This window comes from Leptonotus elevatus, chromosome 15, assembly GCF_054856555.1.
Source record: "Leptonotus elevatus isolate MCC_2025b chromosome 15, RoL_Lele_1.0, whole genome shotgun sequence".
NCBI lineage: Eukaryota > Metazoa > Chordata > Actinopteri > Syngnathiformes > Syngnathidae > Leptonotus > Leptonotus elevatus.
This window is the reverse complement of record NC_141253.1, coordinates 6,197,923-6,220,798: the sequence shown is the minus strand read 5'-3', so window position 1 is coordinate 6,220,798 and position 22,876 is coordinate 6,197,923. Positions and strand designations below refer to the sequence as shown.

The following is a 22,876-nucleotide window of genomic DNA, read 5'->3' as shown; positions in this document are numbered from 1 at the left end:
CACAAGCTGATCTTAGGAAAATTAGTATCTTCTTTTCTTTCCGAGTTTGCCTTTATATAACAAAACACATTTGAAATTAAAATGTCGTATGATTTAAGTTTAGTTTCAACTTTTAATTCAGCATATTTCATGTTTTGTGCTACTCACCATTTTACACCCAATTTCAGCGGCTAAATCTATTTGCAGTGGACAGCTGAATGAGTTGAAGGTTTTCCCTTCAATTGCATTGATTGTATTGCATTCAAAATGAATTGGGAAGGCGTGCAAAGTCAGGCTACTCAGTTCCACAATTCAATCATTTATTTATCATAAACATCATACAAAATACACAATAGTGTTAATAACTGATTATCAAAGACACATGATCAAACATAATAAATACTCATCAAGCCACGGATAGAAGGCATACTGGTAAACGTTGTGTGCTTATCACTCAAAGCTAAAGGCTGAATGAGGGCACAAGTGGTTGTGTTTGTTTCAGTCATCTGGCGTGCTTCCACGCGGAGCATCAGCGTCTCATCCATCACCGTTTCAAACAAGCTGTGAAACATTCACCAGGCCAAACACATCAATTTCTTTGTGCTCTTGTGTTTTTGGAAACACCCCAAAAAGTACAACACACCAGAAGTAACAACCCCTTGGCTCCAATTAAGGTGGCTAGAAAAAAGCCTCCACGACTCACATATATATTTTCAAGATAGGGATGTCAAAATGAACGTGAATGTGGTTGCACAAGTGTACACCCCCCCTCATAACTGCGACAAACCGACTGGTATTTTGAAACTTTTGAACTCCTTCCACCTTGTCTCTTCATAAGAGGGGAATAAAAACAATGTTCAGCCGGGGAAGAAAAAAAAAAAACGTCTTATTTTTTTTTTTTATATCACAAAAAAAAGGTTGAATAGAGTTGTGTACACTTTATATCACATTTTGATAACACAATTTGAAATTTGTTACGTTTTTTTTCCGGGGTAAACAAAATTCTAAATTGACTGTCATCACAGTATGAAAGTAACGTAAAGCTGGAGGTCTTATCAGTTAAGGCATAGGTTTGGATTTTATGTTTTGCACTGACAAGTTACGTCAAATTATGAATGTTAAAATGTTACTTAAAGATTTTATAACCACCATTCACTCAATGTTCTTCTACTGACACCAACTTCCACAGTAACACGCCAATATTACGTGGCAGACGGTCTTCCAATAGTGCGATAGATGCAAAAGGGAAAAAGGCCAGCTCCAACTCCCCCCCCCCCCCCCCCAACACACTTTTTATCAATAGATTTCTTATTTGTGTTTTCCCCATCAAAACTAAATTATAAGATTATGGTGAGATTATTAGAATTAGAATTAGCAAGTATTAGCACAGCATTGTGACCTACTATTTCAACGACATGATTGATGATTGCGATGATGTAAATAAATGTTAAAAAAACAAAAACAACAACAACAAAAAATCGTAACACGGAAGTTTGACCAGTCAACAAAGGCTACAAAACAAATCAACATTTGCATTGATGTGCATATCTGGAATGGTGGCCGAGCTACCTGTACATCAAGACTGAGGTTCTATATGTTCTCTATACAGTTTCTCCACACCGTTACCATATATCGGTACTGTTGGTTGCGGGGTATAACAATAAATCTCAAAGGGCTGGCAAGTAGAGGCGGCACAGACCCACCCAAAAACAGTCATCTAAAACATTTTTCTTCAGTAACGTCTAAGCAGCAAATCCTTGGTAACAAAAAGGCATTCTGTATTGGAAGATAGCCTGTCAGGTAAGCCTGAACCCTTATAATACCACTTTGTTCATTAAGAGGCACCGGCAAGGCGTTTGCTTTTTTTAGTTTTTTTTGTTTTTTTGCATTAATTCTGAGAAGAAGAAAAGTGGGCATTGTTCGTTAAATTATGATTGTTGCTATTCTGCTCCGTTCATACCATCTTCAAATATATATATATATATATTTTTTTTTTTAATAGTAAAAGTAAATTGAGAACAACAAGGAGTATTAAGGTCATACTGTACAGAAATATACAAGACAAAATGTTGTGTTGTGAAACAATAATATGTTAATAAGCTGTATGAAAGTAGTAATGCTAAATGTATAAAGTCATAATACACAGCCATTTTTTTTTTTGGAGCGCTTATCCTCATTCAGAGGTTGGTGAGTGAATCCCGGACTGGTCGTTAGCCAATATCATGTACAGGCAAACAACAATTCATACTCATAATTTAAGAAACTCATGCTAATTTTTCTTAGACTAGAACAACTTTCCTGTAAATACGAAATATACAATTTAGACTTCATTATCATAACTATGTCTTGTCAATGTAATACTTTTTTCCTCTTTTCAGTGTGGCCCTAATACTCCTGACTTTAAATCAACCTGGTGCCACTGTTGCAATTCCTTCACTTCTTGACTGATGCGTTCCATTTAAAGCTCGACTATCTCAATATGAGAAATGATGACGGTACGTGAAGCTGAACGAAGGTTAATCTTTGAGAGTGGTAGAGTGTAATTGAGGCCAATGGTGGTCTTAATGCGTCTTCGATATTGCACTCATCACTTGGCGGAACGTTTGGAAAGTACTTCCTGGTTTGCTGAGATTTTCAGTGGGTGTTCGTGGCCGGAGACTGCGTCGGCACGACTTTCATCCAGTTCGTCATCCTGAGGATCGCAAAGAAGTTCGTTCAGAGAGTACGTCACCATTAAATGACAAAATTGGCAAATTATTATCCTTCCAAATGGTCCTTGAATGTAATCATTATGATTACAACAAAATTAGGGGTGCACCGATCGTTTGGCCGGGATAAAATAAAGCTGATCTTGTCCATCTATCTAAAAATAAATAAATAAAGAAAAAGTCAGCCGCTGTCCTCTTCTGTGGTGAGATGACTAAAAAGCCTTTTCAATTTTAGTTGTGACAGCTATTTCTTTGAGGTGCAGTTTGTACTGTTTCACATGTACAAAAAACAAAACTGGAACATTTAAAGGTGTATGCTGCTTGTTTTTGGGGAGGGAGAAAAATCAGGTAGGTCAGACTTATTTAAAAAAAAAAAATATATATATATATATATAAATCTATAAAAATATGGATATATATATATATCCAAAAAAAAAAAAAGACTTCATGAAACAGATTGTTACCAAACCCAAAATGGAATGCAGTGATATATATATATATATATATATATATATATATATATATATATATATATATATATATCTATCTATCAGCCAGAAAATGATGACCAGTGCAACCCTAATAAAATATATCAATTATATGTCAGTATTATAATTAAATGGTAATATTTAAATTAGCATTAATTATAATAGCATTTGAAAGGATATTGCTACAATAATGTTCCAAGATAAGAATTTAGTGGTAATATTAAGCAATATTTTTTTCAGAATTAAAATTATGAATATATATCAATATTGATTACTTATCAATATTAAAAGCTAAGACACAATTCTGTAAATGTCACAGAAATAAAATGGCCTGATTTACTGACATTTTTAATGCTGACGTGAACAAAGTTGTCACCAGAGTTATATTACAAGAACAGTTGTAATGGTAAAAGGAAAATGTCTTATTAGGTGACCAAAGCCATACAAGAAATTTAATTTTAAAAATTATTTGAATACTAAATAATAATAATGTAATCAAATGAAAGATAAAAGAAATAAAAATATCTAAAAAAAATATATATACTAATTAAAACCCAATTCCAAATACGGTATTATAAATATGTTTAACTTCTAACATATGGCCTATCAATTGTTTAATCCGGTCTCACCTTATTTGACTTTTTCCACCATACGGTTTGGCTCCCTCCAAAGAAATTACGTATAAATAATCTGAGATCGGACTCTTTTAACTTAAACCACTTGTTGTCGAATGTGCCTGACAATAATGAACATGTGACGCAGCAGTTGTAGTGCTTGAAAGAGATCACCCGCCCGTGCGACCGGAGGCCCGCACCGTGTCCGCAGTCTCCTCCCCTTCAGTATGCTCTCCATAGTGACCGTATAGCTCCAGGTCAGACAGTGCGCTCTCCACTGCCTCCTCGTCATAGTCAGTGTGGTAGTCTGACTCCTCTGACGGGGAGGGAGGTGAGGACAGGAGAAAAAAATAGATCACATTGAGGGGCTGTCGGGGAAGGGGGGGGGGGGCAGCGTGGAGGAGGGGACAGATGGAAGTGGGCATGCAAGCGATGAGGTCAGAAGAGCAGAGAGGAATGAGAAACACGCCGTGATTGGATGAATGTGCACACCATTGCTGCAGTGAAACCAAAAAATGTCACTTAAAGCTTTTGCTTTTTGGGGGAAATACAGTGGAACTTCTTAAGTCCAACATCCTTGATGTTGGAACAATTTTGGGGGGGGGGAGAAAATATGAGTATTTTAAATCACATAAGAGCTTAGTTCAAATAACATCATTGGCTACTGCACACCAAATGTTCAGGGTTTAAAAAATGATATCCGAGCAAATTGAGACTAATTAACTTCCTGGAAGGGATTGCGTTGGACCATAGTGGTTCCACTGTAGTTTCCGTCTTAAATTGTACAGATGCTGGTTGCAAAAAGCAAGAAGAGAAAGGATGAAGCACTCTATACAGAAAAAGGATGACAAAGGATATCGAATGGTATCAGCATGCATGCATGTGATGTATGGAAGTGTGTGTACTATGAGTGTATTTGGGATTGCGCATGCTAAAAAAAAATAAAAAATAAAAAAGGATGACTTCAAGTGGAGCAAATAAGAGCGTGTGTGTTTTACCATCCACCAGGGCAGGTTTGACTGGCTCAATACGGGATACAATTTCAGCCAAGTCAGTGAAGGAAGCGTTTGGACATGTCAACACCTGATGATAGGCACAAAGACAATTAATTAGGGGGGGATGGCACAGACCTCCACCAAGGCTTAAACATGAATCACACGCACATTCAATGACTATTATTCATCTATTTTTAGTGGAGTCTTTCCCAGTTGACTTAGGGCAGTGAGTCTCAAATATTTTGTGTTACGCCCCACCCCCTAAGGGCAAAAGAAAATATTTCATGAAGGAATGTGGAAGTAATTCATTAATAATTACCTACATGCCTAACCAGCCTAAACATTGAAGAGAGCACTAGTTAAAAGTACTTAATCCTCAGAAAACTTTGTTCAATAACCAAGTTTAATATATTTGTATCTTAATTATCACATTTTCATTGCCTGTACTGTTCAAATATGGTTGATTGCCTTTCAAAGGGTTTGTGACACCTGTGGTGAATATGTGCATGCAGTTTGCTTCTTTTTAATTGTTATACTTTGTTTTGTTTTTTTAAACATGGTGTATAAACATATGACAGAAAAAAAAAACTGTTTTTATACCAAGCATTCTAAAGGATCTTTGTTTAGTATAAAAAGAACCGCCCCCTGCCCCGCCCCCCCAACAGTGCTCGTTTGCTGCAGTTGTGATGACGACATGAGCCCCCTTTCATTCTTGAGGCATCAGAACAAGTAGTCATAACACTTGAGGCTGACTAGACATTTGTGACGAACAAGTGTATTTTTGGTGCCGTCTGATAGCAGGTCAGATAACAAAACGGGAAATAAAAGCCACAGCGAGCCCTAAGCCGGAGAGCCGCGAGACTCTTTTGGCGCAAAAAACAGAGTGCAGCATAAAAGCTGATTACAGTTGGTCTCGGAATGATGGAAAAAAGCCAATTATTGATGGAACGCTTCATCAAAATGTCAAGTCTGCTTTGTCGTGCCGGAATTCTGTATTAAAGCGCAGCACTAAAAATCCTGCTGTGTCTAAAAGATTGTGATGTAAGACAGTACGAAGACCAAGTGACCAAATGGGTGCTCACATTGTTCTTGCATTGCGTGTTGTGAAACTCCTCCTGGTGTCTGTCTTTCATCATTTTGTCCACCACTCCACTGCGACTCCACACATCAAATACAGTCTTGCCGTGTTGGAATCCCACCTCCTAACATGACACACAGTATATATATTTTTTTTTTTATGGAAGGATTGAAACAATGAACCACATGATGATAGTGTTTACATAAACATACAGCAATCTCATCGAATTTCCCAAACTCCAGCGTCCGATATCTGTCGATGGGAGGTCGGATATACTCGCAGTAGTCGCTGTTCTTCACCGACTCCAGGTGTCGAACGCAGCACACGTAGGCCAAGCGGGTCTGAATCTCCGCCATGTTCAACACCTGAAAGAACGAAACACCTCAAAAACTAAGCCTCCTCCTGTGGAAAATTATACTCGACGACTCGTAAAGCACAGCTAAGGTCTGATATATTTGGCTTTTTATTTTGACTTACCTTGACTTTCTCTGCCAGGGGATTGAGGCGTTTCCATAGCAGCCACCAGCCTGACAGCGAGTCGCCGTAATTAGTGAGGTTGGTTTCATCGCGGCTGCCCACGTCGATAGCTATCACCACTTTGGCCCCCATGGAGCGCGCTACATCAGCTGGCAGTGACACACAAAAAAAAGATACAATCTGAAACCAAGTTGAAAGCTAAATAAGTCTTCAAATTTTCTTAATTATTAATGACTTGTTTTACTGTACTATTTGTGAAGGACTTGTCTAGTAACTTAGTTGTTGATGTATTCCTTATAATTGATTTTGTAGCCGTTTTTTTTTTTTTCCCTCTTAATGTTTCTTTTACATTTTGGCCGGGGGACTACAGATAAAAAAGAGCCTAGTGGCCGGGGTTTCTCCTGTGTACAAAATTCAGAGGCGGCCACCTCCATCTAATTTGCTTGCCACCTCCAGCGCTCCAGCTGTGTTGATTGAGCTCGGCAGAAACGCATTTTAACTGCAGTTGCAGTGTTAAGCCATTATGGAGGCGCTATATCGACAGCAGTTCACCGGAAAGACCTGAAGCAACAACTGAAGAAGAAACAGCTTTCTTTTTTAACTTTAATCTACCGAAGAAGAAACAGATCATGGAGCAACCGTTGCACACGCCCATTTCCTGGTTGTGAGGCATCGCCAAAGTCATAAAAACACAGTATACACACAATAAACGTAATAGTGTTTTACAATATAGATGAACAATATTTACAATTTAATATGTACTAGTGGATTAATTGTTAATGATTGTAGTTAAAAATGGCAACTTTGTATTCATATAATTTCACATTTCTAGTCCCTGTAAAATGGCTGCAGGAAGGCAGCCGATAATGGTATAGGTCCCCGCCGCCAGTACCGATACCATAAAATAAGATTGGTATTGGCACCGATACCTGGTAAAAGTAGTCACCCATCATTGTCAGGATGATACCACCTCTGCCTCATTTTGAGCCAGGAAAAACCCTGCTTGTGGCTAAAGCTGTCTTTTTCTCTCTTTTTTTTTTAAACCATGTCCCCCTTTCAAATAAACCAACCAATAACTAATGTAGTTAACTATAATGAAAGACCTGGCAGATTGTTGATGTAACCTCCATCCATAAGCAGGTGTCCATCTTTCGGGTCACAGAGAGGAGGCAGATACCCCGAAAGGGACATGCTGGCACGAACATACCTCCATAGAGAACCTCAAACAGAAAACCAAATTTTAATGGTTAAGACTCTGTCACCTCTGGCTTTGGCATTATGAATGCATTTTCATGTGGGCAAAGATGTTTTTTTTTTTGTTTTTTTTTAATAAAGACAAATGTACACCTACCATCCGTGTGCACTCTCATTGCAGAGGCAGTGATGTCAGCTGTGATATTGAAATACGGTATCCAAAGGTCCTGCACGCATAAAGAGGTAACAGGATTCAATTATACACTTAGTCAACCTTGTGCTAGCTTATCCTCCCTTCTGCAATTTATTTGTCATTCTATTGGAGCGGCATGCGAATCACCTCATCTCACCTCAATTTGCTTGCTCTTGAAGACATTGCTGATGCTGGAGTTAAAGGCCGCGCCGGAAAACATGGATGTAACCGGGTATGTTAAATCTAGAACCTTCTTGAACACCGAAGTCATTTCCTGTGGCGAGAGAAAGTGAAAATGAGGTTTGCTTACTTTTTTTACCGAACACAAACAGCTTTTCATCAAGCTCAGCGCTTTCATTGGAGGTAATATAGAATCTGCCAGATTGTTAATGGCATTTCCCCCCCCCATTTTGATTTCTTCTACCAGATGCACGCAACAGTTAATGACTTACTGTTGGGCTTGAAATAAATATTCATTCTGCATTTTACTTTTTTTTTTATTATTATTATTATTTTTTTAAATCAGAAAAGCTATCTGTTCATGTTTTTATGGTCCATCCCCTTTAGCTTACGATGAGATGTTCTTGCTAAATTTGAGATTATTCACGGTTCAGCACCTTGGACAGAGCGATAGATGGAGGGGACAGACACAACTGACCCATGTATTAAAATAAGAAGGCCACATCACAAGAACACATTCAAACTTCATATATTATTTGATATGAAAGGATTTCTTGTCCAAAGAGATGATGTCTACAGCCTGTATAAAGTAACAAACAGGTAATGAAATTATCCTAAAAGAGGAAGAGGAGGAGCCGGATATTAATTCGCTCAGTCAACCCACATAAACAATTAGTTTGCTGCATTCATATTCATGGAGATGACTTCGAGTATGACATGAAGGGAGAAATCCCCAAGCACTGCAAAATCAACCCGCATGACGCAAATTCCTGAGGACGATGTGATCATCATCAAAGTTTCACCATAAGCTAATTCATTCCAGCATCTTCTCTTAATGAGGATGGAAATGGGCCTTTAAATGGCCTTTTGATGACATCTGGAATATGATTTGTGACGCTCTCCGGTGGCATGATTAAAATACGGCCCCCTCCTGGCTTTGATACATGGGGGGGGGGGGGGGGGGGGGTCTAAATCACGTGTAAATGCAGGCAGCCCTCAGTTTATGAGAGTGACATACGAGGTTTCAATTTCGAATATATCGTTATAAGCCACACTCAGTTACCGCCGCAGTAACTGAAGTTTGCATGATTCTTATTTAAGTTATTAACATGACTGCAACAATCTCATGAATATTCACGGTTCACTCTTTACAAATGTACTTATTGGCATTTTTAGGTGGAAGCGACCCCCAGCTATTTGCTGAAAAACTCACCTATTTGCAATTTTGTTCTATTTGTGAAACTCCAAGATGCTTCTAAAGCCCTATTTTGGTCAGTCAGAGTGACTTTAGTCTGTTTCATCAGTACAATATAATTAATAGCGAAATTTGACTCCAACTGACCAATCAAAGAGAGCCAGGCAGACGCATGACAACCTCATTTTTGTGAAACCTCACCAGCGGTACACTCCAACATAAATTTGGGTTACGATGCCACCGTAAGAGCAGAAATCCATCCTAAAAATGAGGAGTCCCGCCCCACAAAAAAAAAAAACATCTTACCATTGCCCATTCTCTTGCCCTCATCCTCATGCGGCTGTGGCTGCGATGCTCGGCGTAGAGCGCCCCCAACAGGGAACCGATAGAAGTACCGCCGATGAGGTCGACTGGGATGCCGGCTTCGCAGAGGGCTCGCAAGATCCCCACCTGGGAACATCCTCTACAAAAAAAAAGGCAAAAAAAAAAACCACAAGACAGAAAGTGCTGATGAAGAAAATTTCTCTGAAATGTAAAACTCAAACTTAAGTTTGCACAGAGAGCAGGGTGAGCTTTACCTGGCCCCACCTCCACCCAGTACAAGAGCAATTGCATTTCCAGTGAGGACTCGGGCCAAACGGGAGAAATCTGAGTGGCGGTCTGCTGGCTTCTCAAACACACGCTGATACAGCTCCAACTAAAAAAAGTTGACAAAATTAGAATATGATAGGTGTGGATATGCCAGAGCATCCACCACCCACCAGTTTGGGCAGGCTCCTCTTGGAGAAGACCCGGCGTGGACATGATAGATGGAGGTGTCTGGAGATCCAGCTCCGCATGTTAAGCCAGTCCACTGTGCCCTTGGGAGGGGGGCCGTCTTCTTTGTGCAGCAGCACCAGCTGTTTCTGTGCACGCACGGCGCTTCCTTCCAGCATGCGCTCCAGCTGGAGGGATGCCATCAACATTTTTACAAGACCGCAATGCTCAAACGTGTGCAATTGTGACGAATAGAAGGTGTTTAAACTAGTGAAGGAAATGCAGTAATTGCACAGGTTTTACCCAGAATTCCATGCATGTTTACAGGGCAAAATCATGTGTGTGTGTGTGTGTTCCTGGAAGATCAAATCCTCAGCTGTGACTAATTCGGTGCCCCAGCAAATATTGATCCGACTGTTCTCCCACCGTCTCTTGTTAAACGTGGACACATTCCTTTTCTTTATTTCTGTTTGCCAATTCTCCCCCTGAGAAAGCAATTACTTTTCCATCTGCTAGACGTGCACTTCCTGCCTCGACCCTTAATATCCATCCGTTGCAGCCTTATATGCCCCAGGGTCAAACACGAACCTACCATGGGTAAACGCGTTGGCATAATTATGATTCAAGAGATTGGGGACCAGAGGTCACACGTTTATCATAAAAGAAAGGAGTGAATATCATTTGCCTGGTTAAGATAAAAAGTAATTTGTTCTTTTTCTGTGTCAATTGTCTACAGATCCAATATATATCAAGTTAAACTTTTTAATTTTGGAACGGGCCCGTCTGCAAGGTGTATTATAGAGTTACTTAGTCTCGACTCTAGACTGTAGAGGAGGGAACTCATCCAAAATGGCTCAACACCTCGCTGACCAGGGTACTGAATTATTAAGAATTCAAAGAGTAACAGATAAGCATGTGACACGTTTCAATGACATCCCTTCAAATAGAAGTCATGAGTGTGAATTATTTTGTGACAAGCAATCTTGTGCTTGACTGGTTATATTTGACGAAGCAATTAATAAATACTGTTTGTAGTGCAGTCGAGCTCACAACCCCCAGCTACTTAGCAGTAATTAATCATTAGCAATTAAGACATTTAATTGGAAAACACTAATGGAAATATATTGTCTACTATGGAATTAGTATCCTTATGTTATTTTAACTTTAACTAAACATGGCTGTGTGAGGTAGCGATAGAGTTTAGTTTTTTTAGGGGCCGATAATTATTTGCAAAAAGGCCGATAAGTGTTATTTCAAGCCGATATTTATTTGCAGTAAGAGAAAAAATGTTAGCGCCATTTAAAACATTTTTTTAATAACCTTGTTGAAAAGCCATTAAATGTTTTAAAATAAGTTGTTTTAACACGATATGTTCTTTTAATTTTAGGCACATAAACAATAGATAGCTTTGTTTTAAAATTGTAACAATAATTAAATCAGCATGAGTTAAGCTGCGAATTTTGTGTTTTTGTCAGGGTTCATAAAAGAGCTTCGTATAAAATGAAAATCTGTCTGAACATGTTCAAAATGTCTTCGCGACAAGTAAAATCTGCCTGTGAACATCTTACAAACCCTGACGAAAACCCCAAATTTGTTCAAGGGCGATGACGATACTTGTCTATGCCGATAATGGATCTATCCTACAAGGTTAAATTTCTTCATCCTCTGCATCCCTTATCCCCTCACCTGTCCGACAGCAGGGTCCTGCTCGCCCAGGCCCACAATGATGATGCAGTCGGCCTGACGGATGCATCGCTGGGTCCAAGGGGTGAGTGTGTAGTCTGTTTGATAGAGAACGATGCGATGGATGTCTTCCTGTTGGCCCAACCAGCTGGACAGACGATATTCATGAACACTGCCGGGAAAGAAGCAGGACAGGGAGTAACATAAACAAGATGTTTGGCTGGCTATACAGTCAAACTGTGACTAAAAATAATACCTGTCAAGCGCTGCAGCTCCAAGGCGTTGTTTAATGATATCGCTGGTCAACAGAAGAGTGGGACCTGAATGTGAAAGAGGTCAATGGGGCGTCACGATTTACGCTATTGCTACAGAATATTCCTCCTATTGATATGCTTTATTGTTGTCCCGCGAGGAACTTTAAATCGAGAAGAACACTTTCACCAAGCCTTACAAACAATCAATCTAACAATCAGGTCTTTTCAATGACATCTTCATAAGCTCAAAAGTAAACAGGATATTGAACAATCCTTTACTGGAAGCAGAAAAGGTCAACCCCCCCGGCAAAGTCACATCTTCCATCATATTTATTTGTACCTATTGCGAGTAGTGCATGCTGCAGCTCCAGGGTAAAAGCGGTGAGCGGCACCTCCTCGGAAACGGGCAGGACTGTCACTGTGGAGAGGTTCGAGGCCTGGTTGCCCGCGTCCCATTTGCTGCCAGGGGTGTGCAGTGCCAAACTGCGACCTGTGCACAGTCAGTGTTACCGATTACCCAACAGTTGTTTGCTTTTGTGTTAGTCATTAATAAACACTACGTAAAGTGCACACACACCAGTTAGAGGAAGATTAACCTGCTGGAGGATCTTCTGGCCAAGCAAATGGATGAGCCTGGTGACAACCTGCAATACAAAAACATTTAACGACTACTTAATTTGACCTTCGGAAGACCTTGTATGGTTTTTAAGTTCAAAGGTCATAAACCTACCTGCGGGAACTTCCTCTTGATGGAGCTGAGGGCGCCCTCGGGCAGTTTGGCGAGCTCAGAGTCACGTACGGCGTGGACGGTGGTGGCTCTGTTTTGATGAGTTAAGGCCTCCACCTGTACAGAGAAGACTGTAAATCCCAAGCAAAAGAAGAAAACGTTTTTTTTTATATGTCACCCCCATATAGTCAAGAGTAATTTTATACACATAATTGATGCTTGGAAAGTAACAAGATTGGTGTGAAACATAGCCTGGTAACGGTAACCATAGCATCTTTCAACTCGGGTATTATTAGAACTATCATGTCAGAAAGAAAAAAAACATGCATATGGCATTGTTCTGACAGATTTCTGAACATGAGCCAATTATACACAAACATTGTGAAATGCACACCTCCATATGCAAGTAGTAAAACAACCCTGCAACAAATATCCATTAATGCTTAAGCAACCAATTATTTATATAATGTCTATGTAACTCTTTTGTCATTTATGTTGCATGTTTCTTTCCTTGTGATGTATGACTCATAATGACAAGATTCAGGTTATGCAAGAGGAAGGGTATCTATTAAGATATCTAATTTTATGTTCATTTGGAAATAATCCAATCAGAAGCCCAGATGAAATGTTTTGAAATTTATTTTTAACCCCCCCCCCCCCCCCCCCCCCAATATGATATGTTGGAATATGGGAAAAAAAATTTTTTTATGTGAAGTTAAAGACGATCAATGTGACTACTGAAGATGTTAGTTTTAAAACTAAAGTCTATAAATCACTCTTCTCATCTTTACATCTTAGTCCTTACCACTCCAATCAGGTCACCGCGGCCATACTCCCCGATAAGTTCCTTCTTGCCATCCTCCTTCATGATCACAGAGCGCAGTCGTCCGCTGAGCACGATGAAAGTGCTGTCGGATTTCTCTCCCTGCCTGGATAATATACTTCCATTAACGGCAATTCAACATAACAAGCTTGAAAGGCCAGATCCGTGTTTATCTCTTTGGAAAGGGGCGGCAAGATGGTATTAGGCGGAACTTTGCCGAAAAGTACCTGTAGACGGCCCTGCCGGCTTCCACGGCCATCCAATCGAGTGCAAAGTCAATCTGCCTGACAAAAGATGACATCCGCCGCACCACCGTGTGAGCGACGTTTAGCACTACTTTTGGCTCCACGCGCATTATCCTGAAGGGGGAAAAAAAAGGTTTGAGCATATGTGTATTTTACAGGGTTCCTACATGTTTGTTCAAATTTAAGACCATTCACCCAAAAAATGTATACCTTTTTCACAGCCTTATTGGCAAAGAACAAAATTTGTGAACGTGTGTTAAATTCTCGAATGTGTGCAGGATGTAAGAATGCAATAACAGTCTAACAATAACATAACATTTAAGACCCAATAATCAAATTGAATACTTTTTCCAAGACTTTGAGGTATTATTTTCAAATTTGTAAATTCAATGCTTTTTAGACTTATTAAGACCCCGCGGGAACGCTTTATAGACATATAACAGGGATTGACGAGTACCAATACCAGGTATCAGTATTACGCGGATACCTTGTCTTATTTTTAGTATCAATACTCGCAAGGCAACCGACACCAGTATCGGACACTCTCTATAATCAGGAACCAGAAATTAAAATAATTTAAAATTGCCCTTAATTTCGGGCAATTTTAACGAAAATTTCTATAATGGGATATATAGGTCTTTCTTTAAAATTATGTCATTGTTTGGGGGGGGGGGGGGGGGGGGGTATCGGTACTTGCTATTGGTCACTATTCAAGAGTTGAGTACTTATACTTGCATCAGAAAAAAAAAAGCGTTATCAAACATCCCTAACATACAGTTCACATATATACACACACAAACTTAATCTAGAGGGACTAACTCATAGAAATGGGTTTTGGAAATGGAGAGGAAGCTGCAGTCCCGCTGGGCTTTGACAGTAAAAATGAGGGGTTCTCCAGTCAGGACAGCAAGCTGACCGACAAGCTCTCCAGGGTGCGTCACAAAAAGGCGTGTGTCTTCCTCGCGGTCGATCATCCTCTGGTAAACATGGAGTAGGCCTGAAATAACAAACTGGATGCTCACTTCCTAAAAAAAAAAAAGAGCAGAAGGGAGAAAAAGTGGAATCACTGTTATTATTTAAAAAAAAAAAAAAAAGAAGAAGAGATTTGAAGTGGAAGTCAACTTAAACATTTCTTGACAATAATATGATATGTGACCTCACTAGTCTAAAAATGACATTCTGATGAATATTACATTTGCGGAATATGAGTCATGCACCAAAATCCAGCCGTTTTTATCCATCTCAGGGGGCGGCCATTTTGCCACTTGCTGTCGACTGAAGATGACATCACAGTTGCTCAGGGCTCAGGCAACGACCAATCACAGCTCACCTGCTTTCTGAAGCTGAGCTGTGATTGGCCGTTACCTGAGGCCTGAGCAACTGATGCCATTTTCACTCGACAGCAAGTGACAAAATGGCCGCCTTGTGAGATCGATAAAAATTGCTGGATTTTGCTGCTTAACGCAATATTAACCAGAACACCGTATTTAGACCAGTGGGGCTGCATAGGACATATTATTGTCAATAATTTTTGGGGCGTTGACTTCCCCTTTCATGAAAGTCACCTGATCTCCTTGACGAGCCACCACTGAACCAGCTTTTACTTGGTGGAGGGTCACTCTTCCCTCAAGCAGGGTTGGATCCTGCAACCAATATACAGTATACGTGCTCATTCATATATATTGCTGATTTTAGCAACACTGCTGGAAAAAAGATGAGCGGTTTGGTGGCAGTCAGACTCCTTGGGGGGGGGGGAATCTATTCATCCATCCATATTGTATAGCATTTCTCTCTAGGGGGAGCTGGACCAAAACGACTGACTTCAAGGTAGACTACACCCTCATATATATGATTTGTATTACTTTTTATGGCATTTCATTTATTTTGTATGCGTGCATTTCACCTTGATCTAATGGAAAAAATCCTTGGAACATGATCTTGTCACCTATCAGGTTGATTTATCAAAAACTAGTCGCAACCCAACCCAAGCCACTACACAAACACTAGCAGATGAAAACATGGAGGTAGACGCCGCCTCTCACCTGCAACTGGATGATCCCGAGCAGGTCTTTTTTAGCAGCCTGGAAGATTGTCCCGCTCTTGCTAAGGTGGATGGTGTCAGACTGCCCCCCGCTGTCCGCGTAGTGAAACACCTCAGAGGGCGTATGCTGCATGGTCACGCTCTTCTTCAGGCTAGACTGCACGCAATGTAGGTGAAAAACAGCCACACCAGTAAAAAAAAGAACGGTGATCTTTAATCTGATCAAAACCAACGTTTCACCTTCGGAGTGACAGGACTGGGCGGAGTCTCATCTATGTTGACTCGAGCCCGTTCGCACGCCATAGTCAGGTCGCCCGCTGGATGTAACCAGAAGGATGATGAGTATGCATGTCTACGGCCACCCTTAATGATTGAGTGTTTGAATGAGTGATCAACCTGCGCAGTCGGGGGGCATCGAGATGGATCGCTGCTTCCTGTGGCTGTTCGAAGGACTGTCCTTTACACCATCTGCGTCACATAAAGTGACATAATATTGGATCATGCTCAACACAAGCAAAAAAAAATGAACGTATGTGTGTGTGAGACCTGTCTCTGTCGGGCTCTCTGTGGTGCCGACAGGTAACTCTTCTTGGAAGTGCAAACGGCGAGTCGTCTTGCCGGAGGTTGCCTCAGCCGCCACAGTGTTCACGTTGGACAAAGGCACTGCATGGCTGTCCTGTCAGTTCAACAACAAAACAGTCCGCAGCGTGCAGTTAAATTAATAACGAGATGATATCATGTCGCAACTGCAAAACCAGGGTAGTAGATGCCGCAATGTATCAAAAAGGGCAACCTCTAGTTTATGAACATCTATGTCAGTGGTGTAAAAGTCCGGTCCTCAAGGGCCTGAGTCCTGCATGTTTTAGAGGTTTCCCATGTTCAACACAGGTGATTATTATCATATATATATATATATATATATATATATATATATATATATATATATATATATATATATATATATATATATATATATATATATATGATATTGTAGGGAGGTTGTTAATCTAAAAAAAAAGCTCACGATATTGTATAAAACCTCACACTATTGTTTAACAAAAAAAAAGCTCATACGGGGGAAACAAAGTTATTGAGATGAGAAGATGCGATTTGAATCCAGAATCTCAGAATGTGAGGCAAACATGTTAACCACTAGGTCACCAAACTACATGTAAAATGCATTTCAGAGCAAAGTAAAATTAAACAATTCAAAAATACTTTTTTTATTTAAAATCAACAGGTCCATTACCCAAAAGTGGGTAAACGTTCAACAAAACAAGGGGCTCGAATGATATGCCAATTGTTGTCAACCGAAAAATGAAGCAACCCCTCTTGCTAACCTTGTGAGTAGTGTTTACATAAAGTATATTTTATTTATAGAGCACTTTTTAAAACACACATTTACAAACATAATGTGCTAAATTGAAACAGATTAGCGGTCAGGACATAACATTATCTAATTTGAAAAGAAAAGAAAAAAACATGCATAGCGGTGAGATAAATAAGCATGATTTGACATTTAAATCAAATTTCATGAAGGTTATTTTTTTGCCATTTAAAATAGGGGTAGGCTTATCTGCCATTTTGCAGATAATTGTGGAAGATCATTCATTTATAGTGTAACATCTGCTTGTGAGACACATTTTTAGACTTCAGATGAGGTCTGATTTATTTCTAATAGCACATCCAATACAATATATTTTAAGCCTTTAGCAATTGGTCACCAGAGGCCCCTTCAAGCATTCACTAATAAAAGATATTTCTGGCCATAAAGTTTCCTCTGAAGGGGTTATCATGGTTTATTCGTTTTGACCCGTATGAAGGACAGTGTTATGATGCTGTGCTTAATGTCGTGTGAAATTAGCTTGCATGTGCTGGACAGAAGGTTTATGTCACTTTCCGTAAACGTGCAAGGATGATTTCCTTCCTTCCCAGCAGCTGCTAATGTCAGGGTGTGCGCATGAAAGAGTGTAATACACACAGACACACACACGGAAAACGCAAACTAATCATCCTCCCTCTTACCGGATTGAAGAGTTCAGTTGTCAGGCCCAGGTAGTTATGCAACGCCAAGAAGGTGACCCTTTGGAGCCGCACCATGATTATCTGAAACGCACAACAGGTACGCAGGTCAAATTAAATATTTGTGAGTATTTATTTGAAACTCGTAACACTTTGACCTTACCTGAATGACGCGCACGAGTGTCTCGGGGTATTTCTTAAACACAGACGCAAAGGCGGATGCAGGTAATCGTAAGATGGTGGAGCGAGTGGCTGCACGAGCAGATACAGTTTTGTACGGAGCTGGAAAACCCTGAAAGAAGAGTATAGACGTGTTTTTCCATTGTTCGGTCAATAAGTTCTTAGCTACTATATGAATGCAGGAAAAGTAACTCAAGGGATGGAAATTTGGGACGTATATCATCTTGAATATTGATTATTAGAGAACGCTAATTGAGAAATATGAGCACATGAAGTTTTGAAACTGTAGTACAATTTAAAATCAATATTTTCATGGCAGCTTATTTAGGGAGAAAGCTACACTGCCAAAATTGCATTACAACTCCATTGCTTCATAACATAACCCTATTGGACAATTAATTCAAAACTAATTATTCATGCCCCTCCCTCCCTTGTAAGTAGTTTAACCCTCCAATTTGGAGTAATAAGAAAAGACATTAAGAGAAGCAAATGAAATTAGGACATTTCATTTGCATGTCTGGGGATGGAGAAAGCCTGAAGAAAATCCATCAATAAACTCCTTGACTGGCAGCAGAGAGCAGACACAGACGGATAAGAGGAGTGACTGTGAGATGAAGTCGCTCACCGTGATGATGTCCAGAATACTGAGCAAGCTGTGCACGCTGTCGCCGGGAAGAACATCCTTCACCGCCACTTCTGTACCATCCTACAAAGCAGAAGCGCAGACGCCAACCAACATTTCAGTCAATCTGCCTCGATTGAGAAAAATCTTTTAACACGTTACACGGTTTACTTTCCGCCGAGTTATTTATGAAAAGAGCAAAACTATTCGCCAACCTACATTCTCAAAGATGCAGAGCTCAAGTCGTCCATCTTGGACGACATAGATGCTGTCGTCATCATCCCCGGGCTTGAAAAGACCCTCACCTTCCTGCAGCTCAACAAATACCATGTGGCGACATAGCTCGAGGAAGAGGGGCTTGTCAAAGTGCCCCAACACCCTACAGAAAACGCAACACAGAATATAACGCAACCCACATGTTATACAAATCCTAGAACAGCCAACATGTTCAGAAAAAAAAGAAATCTCTAAAAAACACACAAAACCCAAGACAAAATACAAGAGTGAGCCTATTACTCAGTTAACATTCTTAAAGTGGAAGTCAACCTTAAACATTTCTTGACAATAATATGCCGTTCTGATAAATATTACATTTGTGGAATACGAGTTAGGCAGCAAAATCCGGCCGTTTTCATCCATCTCAGGGGGCGGCCATTTTGCCACTTGCTGTCGACTGAAGATGACATCGCAGTTGTTCAGGGCAAAGCCAATGACCAATCACAGCTCACCTTTATTCTGAAGCTGTACTGCGATTGGTTGTTATATTATTGTCAAAAAAATGACAGTGACTTCCCATTTAAATATATATATATATATACATACATACACACATTGTATTTATATATTTAAAGGGGATAAAAGCAGCGAGAGGTCCTTAGTTTATACCTTATTTTTTGTCAAACCCACCTGACGTTCTTCAGCATGTAGAGAACCTCAGATGGCAGATTCGAGCTCTGCACGTCGAACTCGGTCAGGTCAGCCTCCAGCAGAGAGGGTGGCGGTTCTTTAGGCTGAAGCGTCGGAGGATCCTTACGGATGCGAAGGATTCTGTACAGAGGAGCACCTTCGCTCGTTAAAAACTAAGACTCTGCGCATCGTTAAAAAGCTTTTCACGTCCTTTCCTGTGGACCGTACTTGCGAGCAATGCTAAGAACTTTGGTTCTCTTGCGCACACGCTGCGGTTGCTTTGACACTGAGGTAGATGATGAAGAAGGAGGAGGGATTGAGGACAGAGTCTGGACCTTAAAAAAAAAAAAAAAAAAAAAAAAAAACAGCAACTTTAGAAACAAAGTTTGAATGGAAGCAATGTGGGAGGAAAAAGTGAATACCTTGCGCATTATTTTGCGACCGTAGAAGAGCACTTTATCTCGTTTTCTGAAACGATAATGAGGTACACCGGGCTGCCGTTCACCTTAACAGAGAATGCAAAGAGCACATTCTTTATGAGACACTTAAGAGACTTGAAATACCCTCAGTATAAACATGAGACTCACGAGCATGCTTGAACCGCCTGTACAAGAAGAGCACCACAATCCCGATTATTGCGATCGCGACGGCAGCACCAATCAGGACACCTGTGAGCTACAAGATCAACAGATTTTTAAAAGTCTGATGTTAGCTGTAAAGAGTAGACAAAAAAAAAAAAAGAAGGGTTTCAGCAGCAATTGTGTGGAAGTTTGTATAGCATTTTTTTTGTCAGATCTCCATCTCCGAATAAGCAAAGGGCAACGTTGCTCCATTTTTAAGTAGTTTATTGGCTAAAGAAGCGGAAATGAAAAGAGAAGTTAAGAATCTTGAAGCAAGGGAGGTAACCAGAAGAGGGCGCTGTTGATTCAGTTTCAACCAGTTTACTGGCTAAATAAGGACCATTGCAGGTAAATAAATAAATTAAAATCAATCTAAGAGATGATGGCATAGATAGAAGAGTACAGAATGTCTCAACTAGTTTGCTGGCAAAACGGATAACAGAACAAAACTGCAAATTATGTATTTTGCTTGGCTTTTGTTTATTATGAAATAGTTTAGAGAAAAATGTTTTCATTGGACATTAGGACAGCTATGATGAGTTAAAAAGTTAAGCTAATTAAAACCAAAGCCAGATACAAGTTGTAGATTTAGGCAAGACGGTTATCCATTTTCACTTGATTCACTTTCAATTAAGTATAGTCAATAATGGTCAATATAAATGTTGTAACTTGGAAAATGTTTAACACAAATGGTAATAATAATTTCCCATCATACTTACCATAGTGGTCTGCATCCTCTCCTCCACAAACTGTTGCACTCGTGATGTCACCGCTGTGATGTCATTTTTGCCGTGTACCAGCATCTACAAGTACACACATTAATGTACACACCCTTTGTGAAACAACACATAACATTGTGACAATTATCATGCTTTTTACACCCTTCTTCGATTCAGCTTTTCTTATCCCATCTAGTTAGCCTCTTGAGCTAGTCACCAATTAGCTTGCTGATACATGTGATTGTGTGTCAATTATGTTGAAAGTGTGTGTGTGCGGGGGGCATTTTTTTGTATTTATTGATCTCAATGGGAAATGTTTTGGAACTAAAAATTGTATTCCTTTGGAGGTACCACTACACAGTGGGGTTTATGAAACTGTTCTGTAATTTACAAAAAAAATGCAGTCTGACCTGCTTGACTGTTCCAATCATTTGGCACGCCTAAACTCAAAATTAAAATAACCATTTGTTTCCAGGTTTATAGGTCCTCCAATTTGGATTTACACTGCTGGTCCAACTTTGCAATTATGGTTGGAAACCTATATTCAGTATGTCAATTTCTATACACATTTCAAGTGACAACTACTGTATATTGTGCCAGGGCTGAAAATATACGTGAGACCTTGGCTAAGCTTTCGCTATAGTTTAGATTTACAGCCGGTGTTATTTTGTTTTGTTTTTAAATGTGTTTATTTGTTGTCTCGTCAGTCACCATGCTTATCTTTGTGTTACACTGCACAAGAATGGGCAAGCTGCAGATATCCAACACATATCAGGTTCATATCCAGATTGGGAAGAGGCCTCTTAGTCTTACCAGTTAGAAACTATCCGATTGCATGTGTTTTGTTTGTTTTATTTTTGCCATTTACCCTGCTATGACACAATTGTGCCATCTCAAAGCAAAAAAAAATCTGCCACTTGACCCAAACAGTGTAATCCAGCCAGGATCGTGTCTGGGTCAGAGTCAGGGACAAAAATAGAGAAATGAGAAGGGGAAATGCTCCCTTGAGGCAGACTTAAGTGACGTCTATCCTAAATACAAGATGTGATGTTGCGCATCATAATTACAAGCTTAAATCAAGTGTAAAACTTACTGAACTGGCCCAACCGCAGATGGCTCCATCGTCACTTTTTGTGCGGCAATTCATCCTGCATCATAATAACAATTCAGTCACATTTTTGCTTAAAATATCCATCCAAGTATCCTTAATTTAATTTAATTTACAAGAACCACTTAGTGATATACTCTGACAAGAGCAGAATCAATTTGGCGTGGCGTATTAGTACTACGAAAACAACATTTTCTATGTAATTAAAACACAACGCGAGTCATTGTCATTACCTTAATCCATGTTCATTATACTGAAATACATTTGGCGTAACAAGTCATAACGCTGACAGTTCCAGCTGAAAAACGACGACTCTCCATCACGTAAGCGATCGTAACATTAGCGAGCTAGCTAACAGCTAACGGCTCAAACACATCACGGGAGAAGCACTAATGGGCGTCAACGAACGAAGTCAAAACGGTGTCCGATAATGGCGTATGTGCATAAAAGACCAAACTTACTTTACGGTGTCTCGCAGCGAGAGTGTGTCAAATTTACGGCATTGTCTAAACTGGCGATGGAGCAAAATGAGCTCGTAGCTAACAAAGTTTTCGATGCGCTGTCACTTGCTTAGCCCGGCCCATTTTATTGCACTCACCAATGGGCAGGCACGTCTGCTGTTGCCATGGTACCACTGGATTGACTGATCCAATCAGAGAAGACTTGGCACTTCCGTGTTTTCCTGTAAATTTCACTACATGACGAAAACAATCTGAAGCCCCTTTCTCTCTCTCTTTAAAACAAAAAAAAAACTTTTTGATTATACGTAAACCGCTCAAATTAATAAATAACTAAATAAAATATATCAGTCATGACGGTTGGGGCAACGAACCTTCCTGTATTTCTAAATTCAAGCAATTAAACGATGAAAATCATACATTTTATAGCTAAAAATGACTAGAAATATAATTATAGTAATCTGCAGACGAACATGTCTTTGATTTTGTTTTAGTTATTTTGTTATATGCATTAATACTCAAGATCAAGCCCACATACAGTAAATGTTACTTTTTATGGCTTTTGGAAATGGTCGTCAGTAATAAATAACAGATTTGATGAAACCCCAAGT

The 22,876-nt window shown here is 39.8% G+C and overlaps 1 protein-coding gene across 2 annotated transcripts; it reads right to left on the bottom strand.

Moving 5' to 3' along the window:
* Positions 1-278: 278 nt before the first annotated feature.
* On the bottom strand, positions 279-22,388 carry pnpla7a (patatin-like phospholipase domain containing 7a). Of its 2 annotated transcripts, XM_086097059.1 has the most exons (36): positions 22,269-22,388; positions 21,793-21,847; positions 20,700-20,783; positions 19,948-20,035; positions 19,783-19,865; positions 19,589-19,695; positions 19,361-19,501; positions 18,674-18,833; positions 18,458-18,538; positions 17,816-17,944; positions 17,656-17,736; positions 16,177-16,306; positions 16,027-16,098; positions 15,871-15,947; positions 15,632-15,787; positions 15,155-15,232; positions 14,409-14,614; positions 13,572-13,703; positions 13,327-13,450; positions 12,525-12,638; positions 12,372-12,438; positions 12,135-12,284; positions 11,797-11,860; positions 11,544-11,712; positions 9,863-10,045; positions 9,680-9,798; positions 9,408-9,564; positions 7,884-8,000; positions 7,691-7,760; positions 7,443-7,559; positions 6,340-6,488; positions 6,075-6,227; positions 5,867-5,986; positions 4,788-4,872; positions 3,990-4,105; positions 279-2,671 (listed from the first exon to the last, which is right to left on the bottom strand). In XM_086097059.1, exons 2-36 carry the CDS (start codon positions 21,844-21,846, stop codon positions 2,567-2,569), a joined length of 4,038 nt encoding a protein of 1,345 aa, XP_085953185.1. In that variant the 5' UTR covers position 21,847; positions 22,269-22,388; the 3' UTR covers positions 279-2,566. The 2 variants fall into 2 exon arrangements, with proteins under 2 accessions (XP_085953185.1, XP_085953186.1); XM_086097060.1 differs by lacking the exon at positions 3,990-4,105.
* Positions 22,389-22,876: the final 488 nt, after the last annotated feature.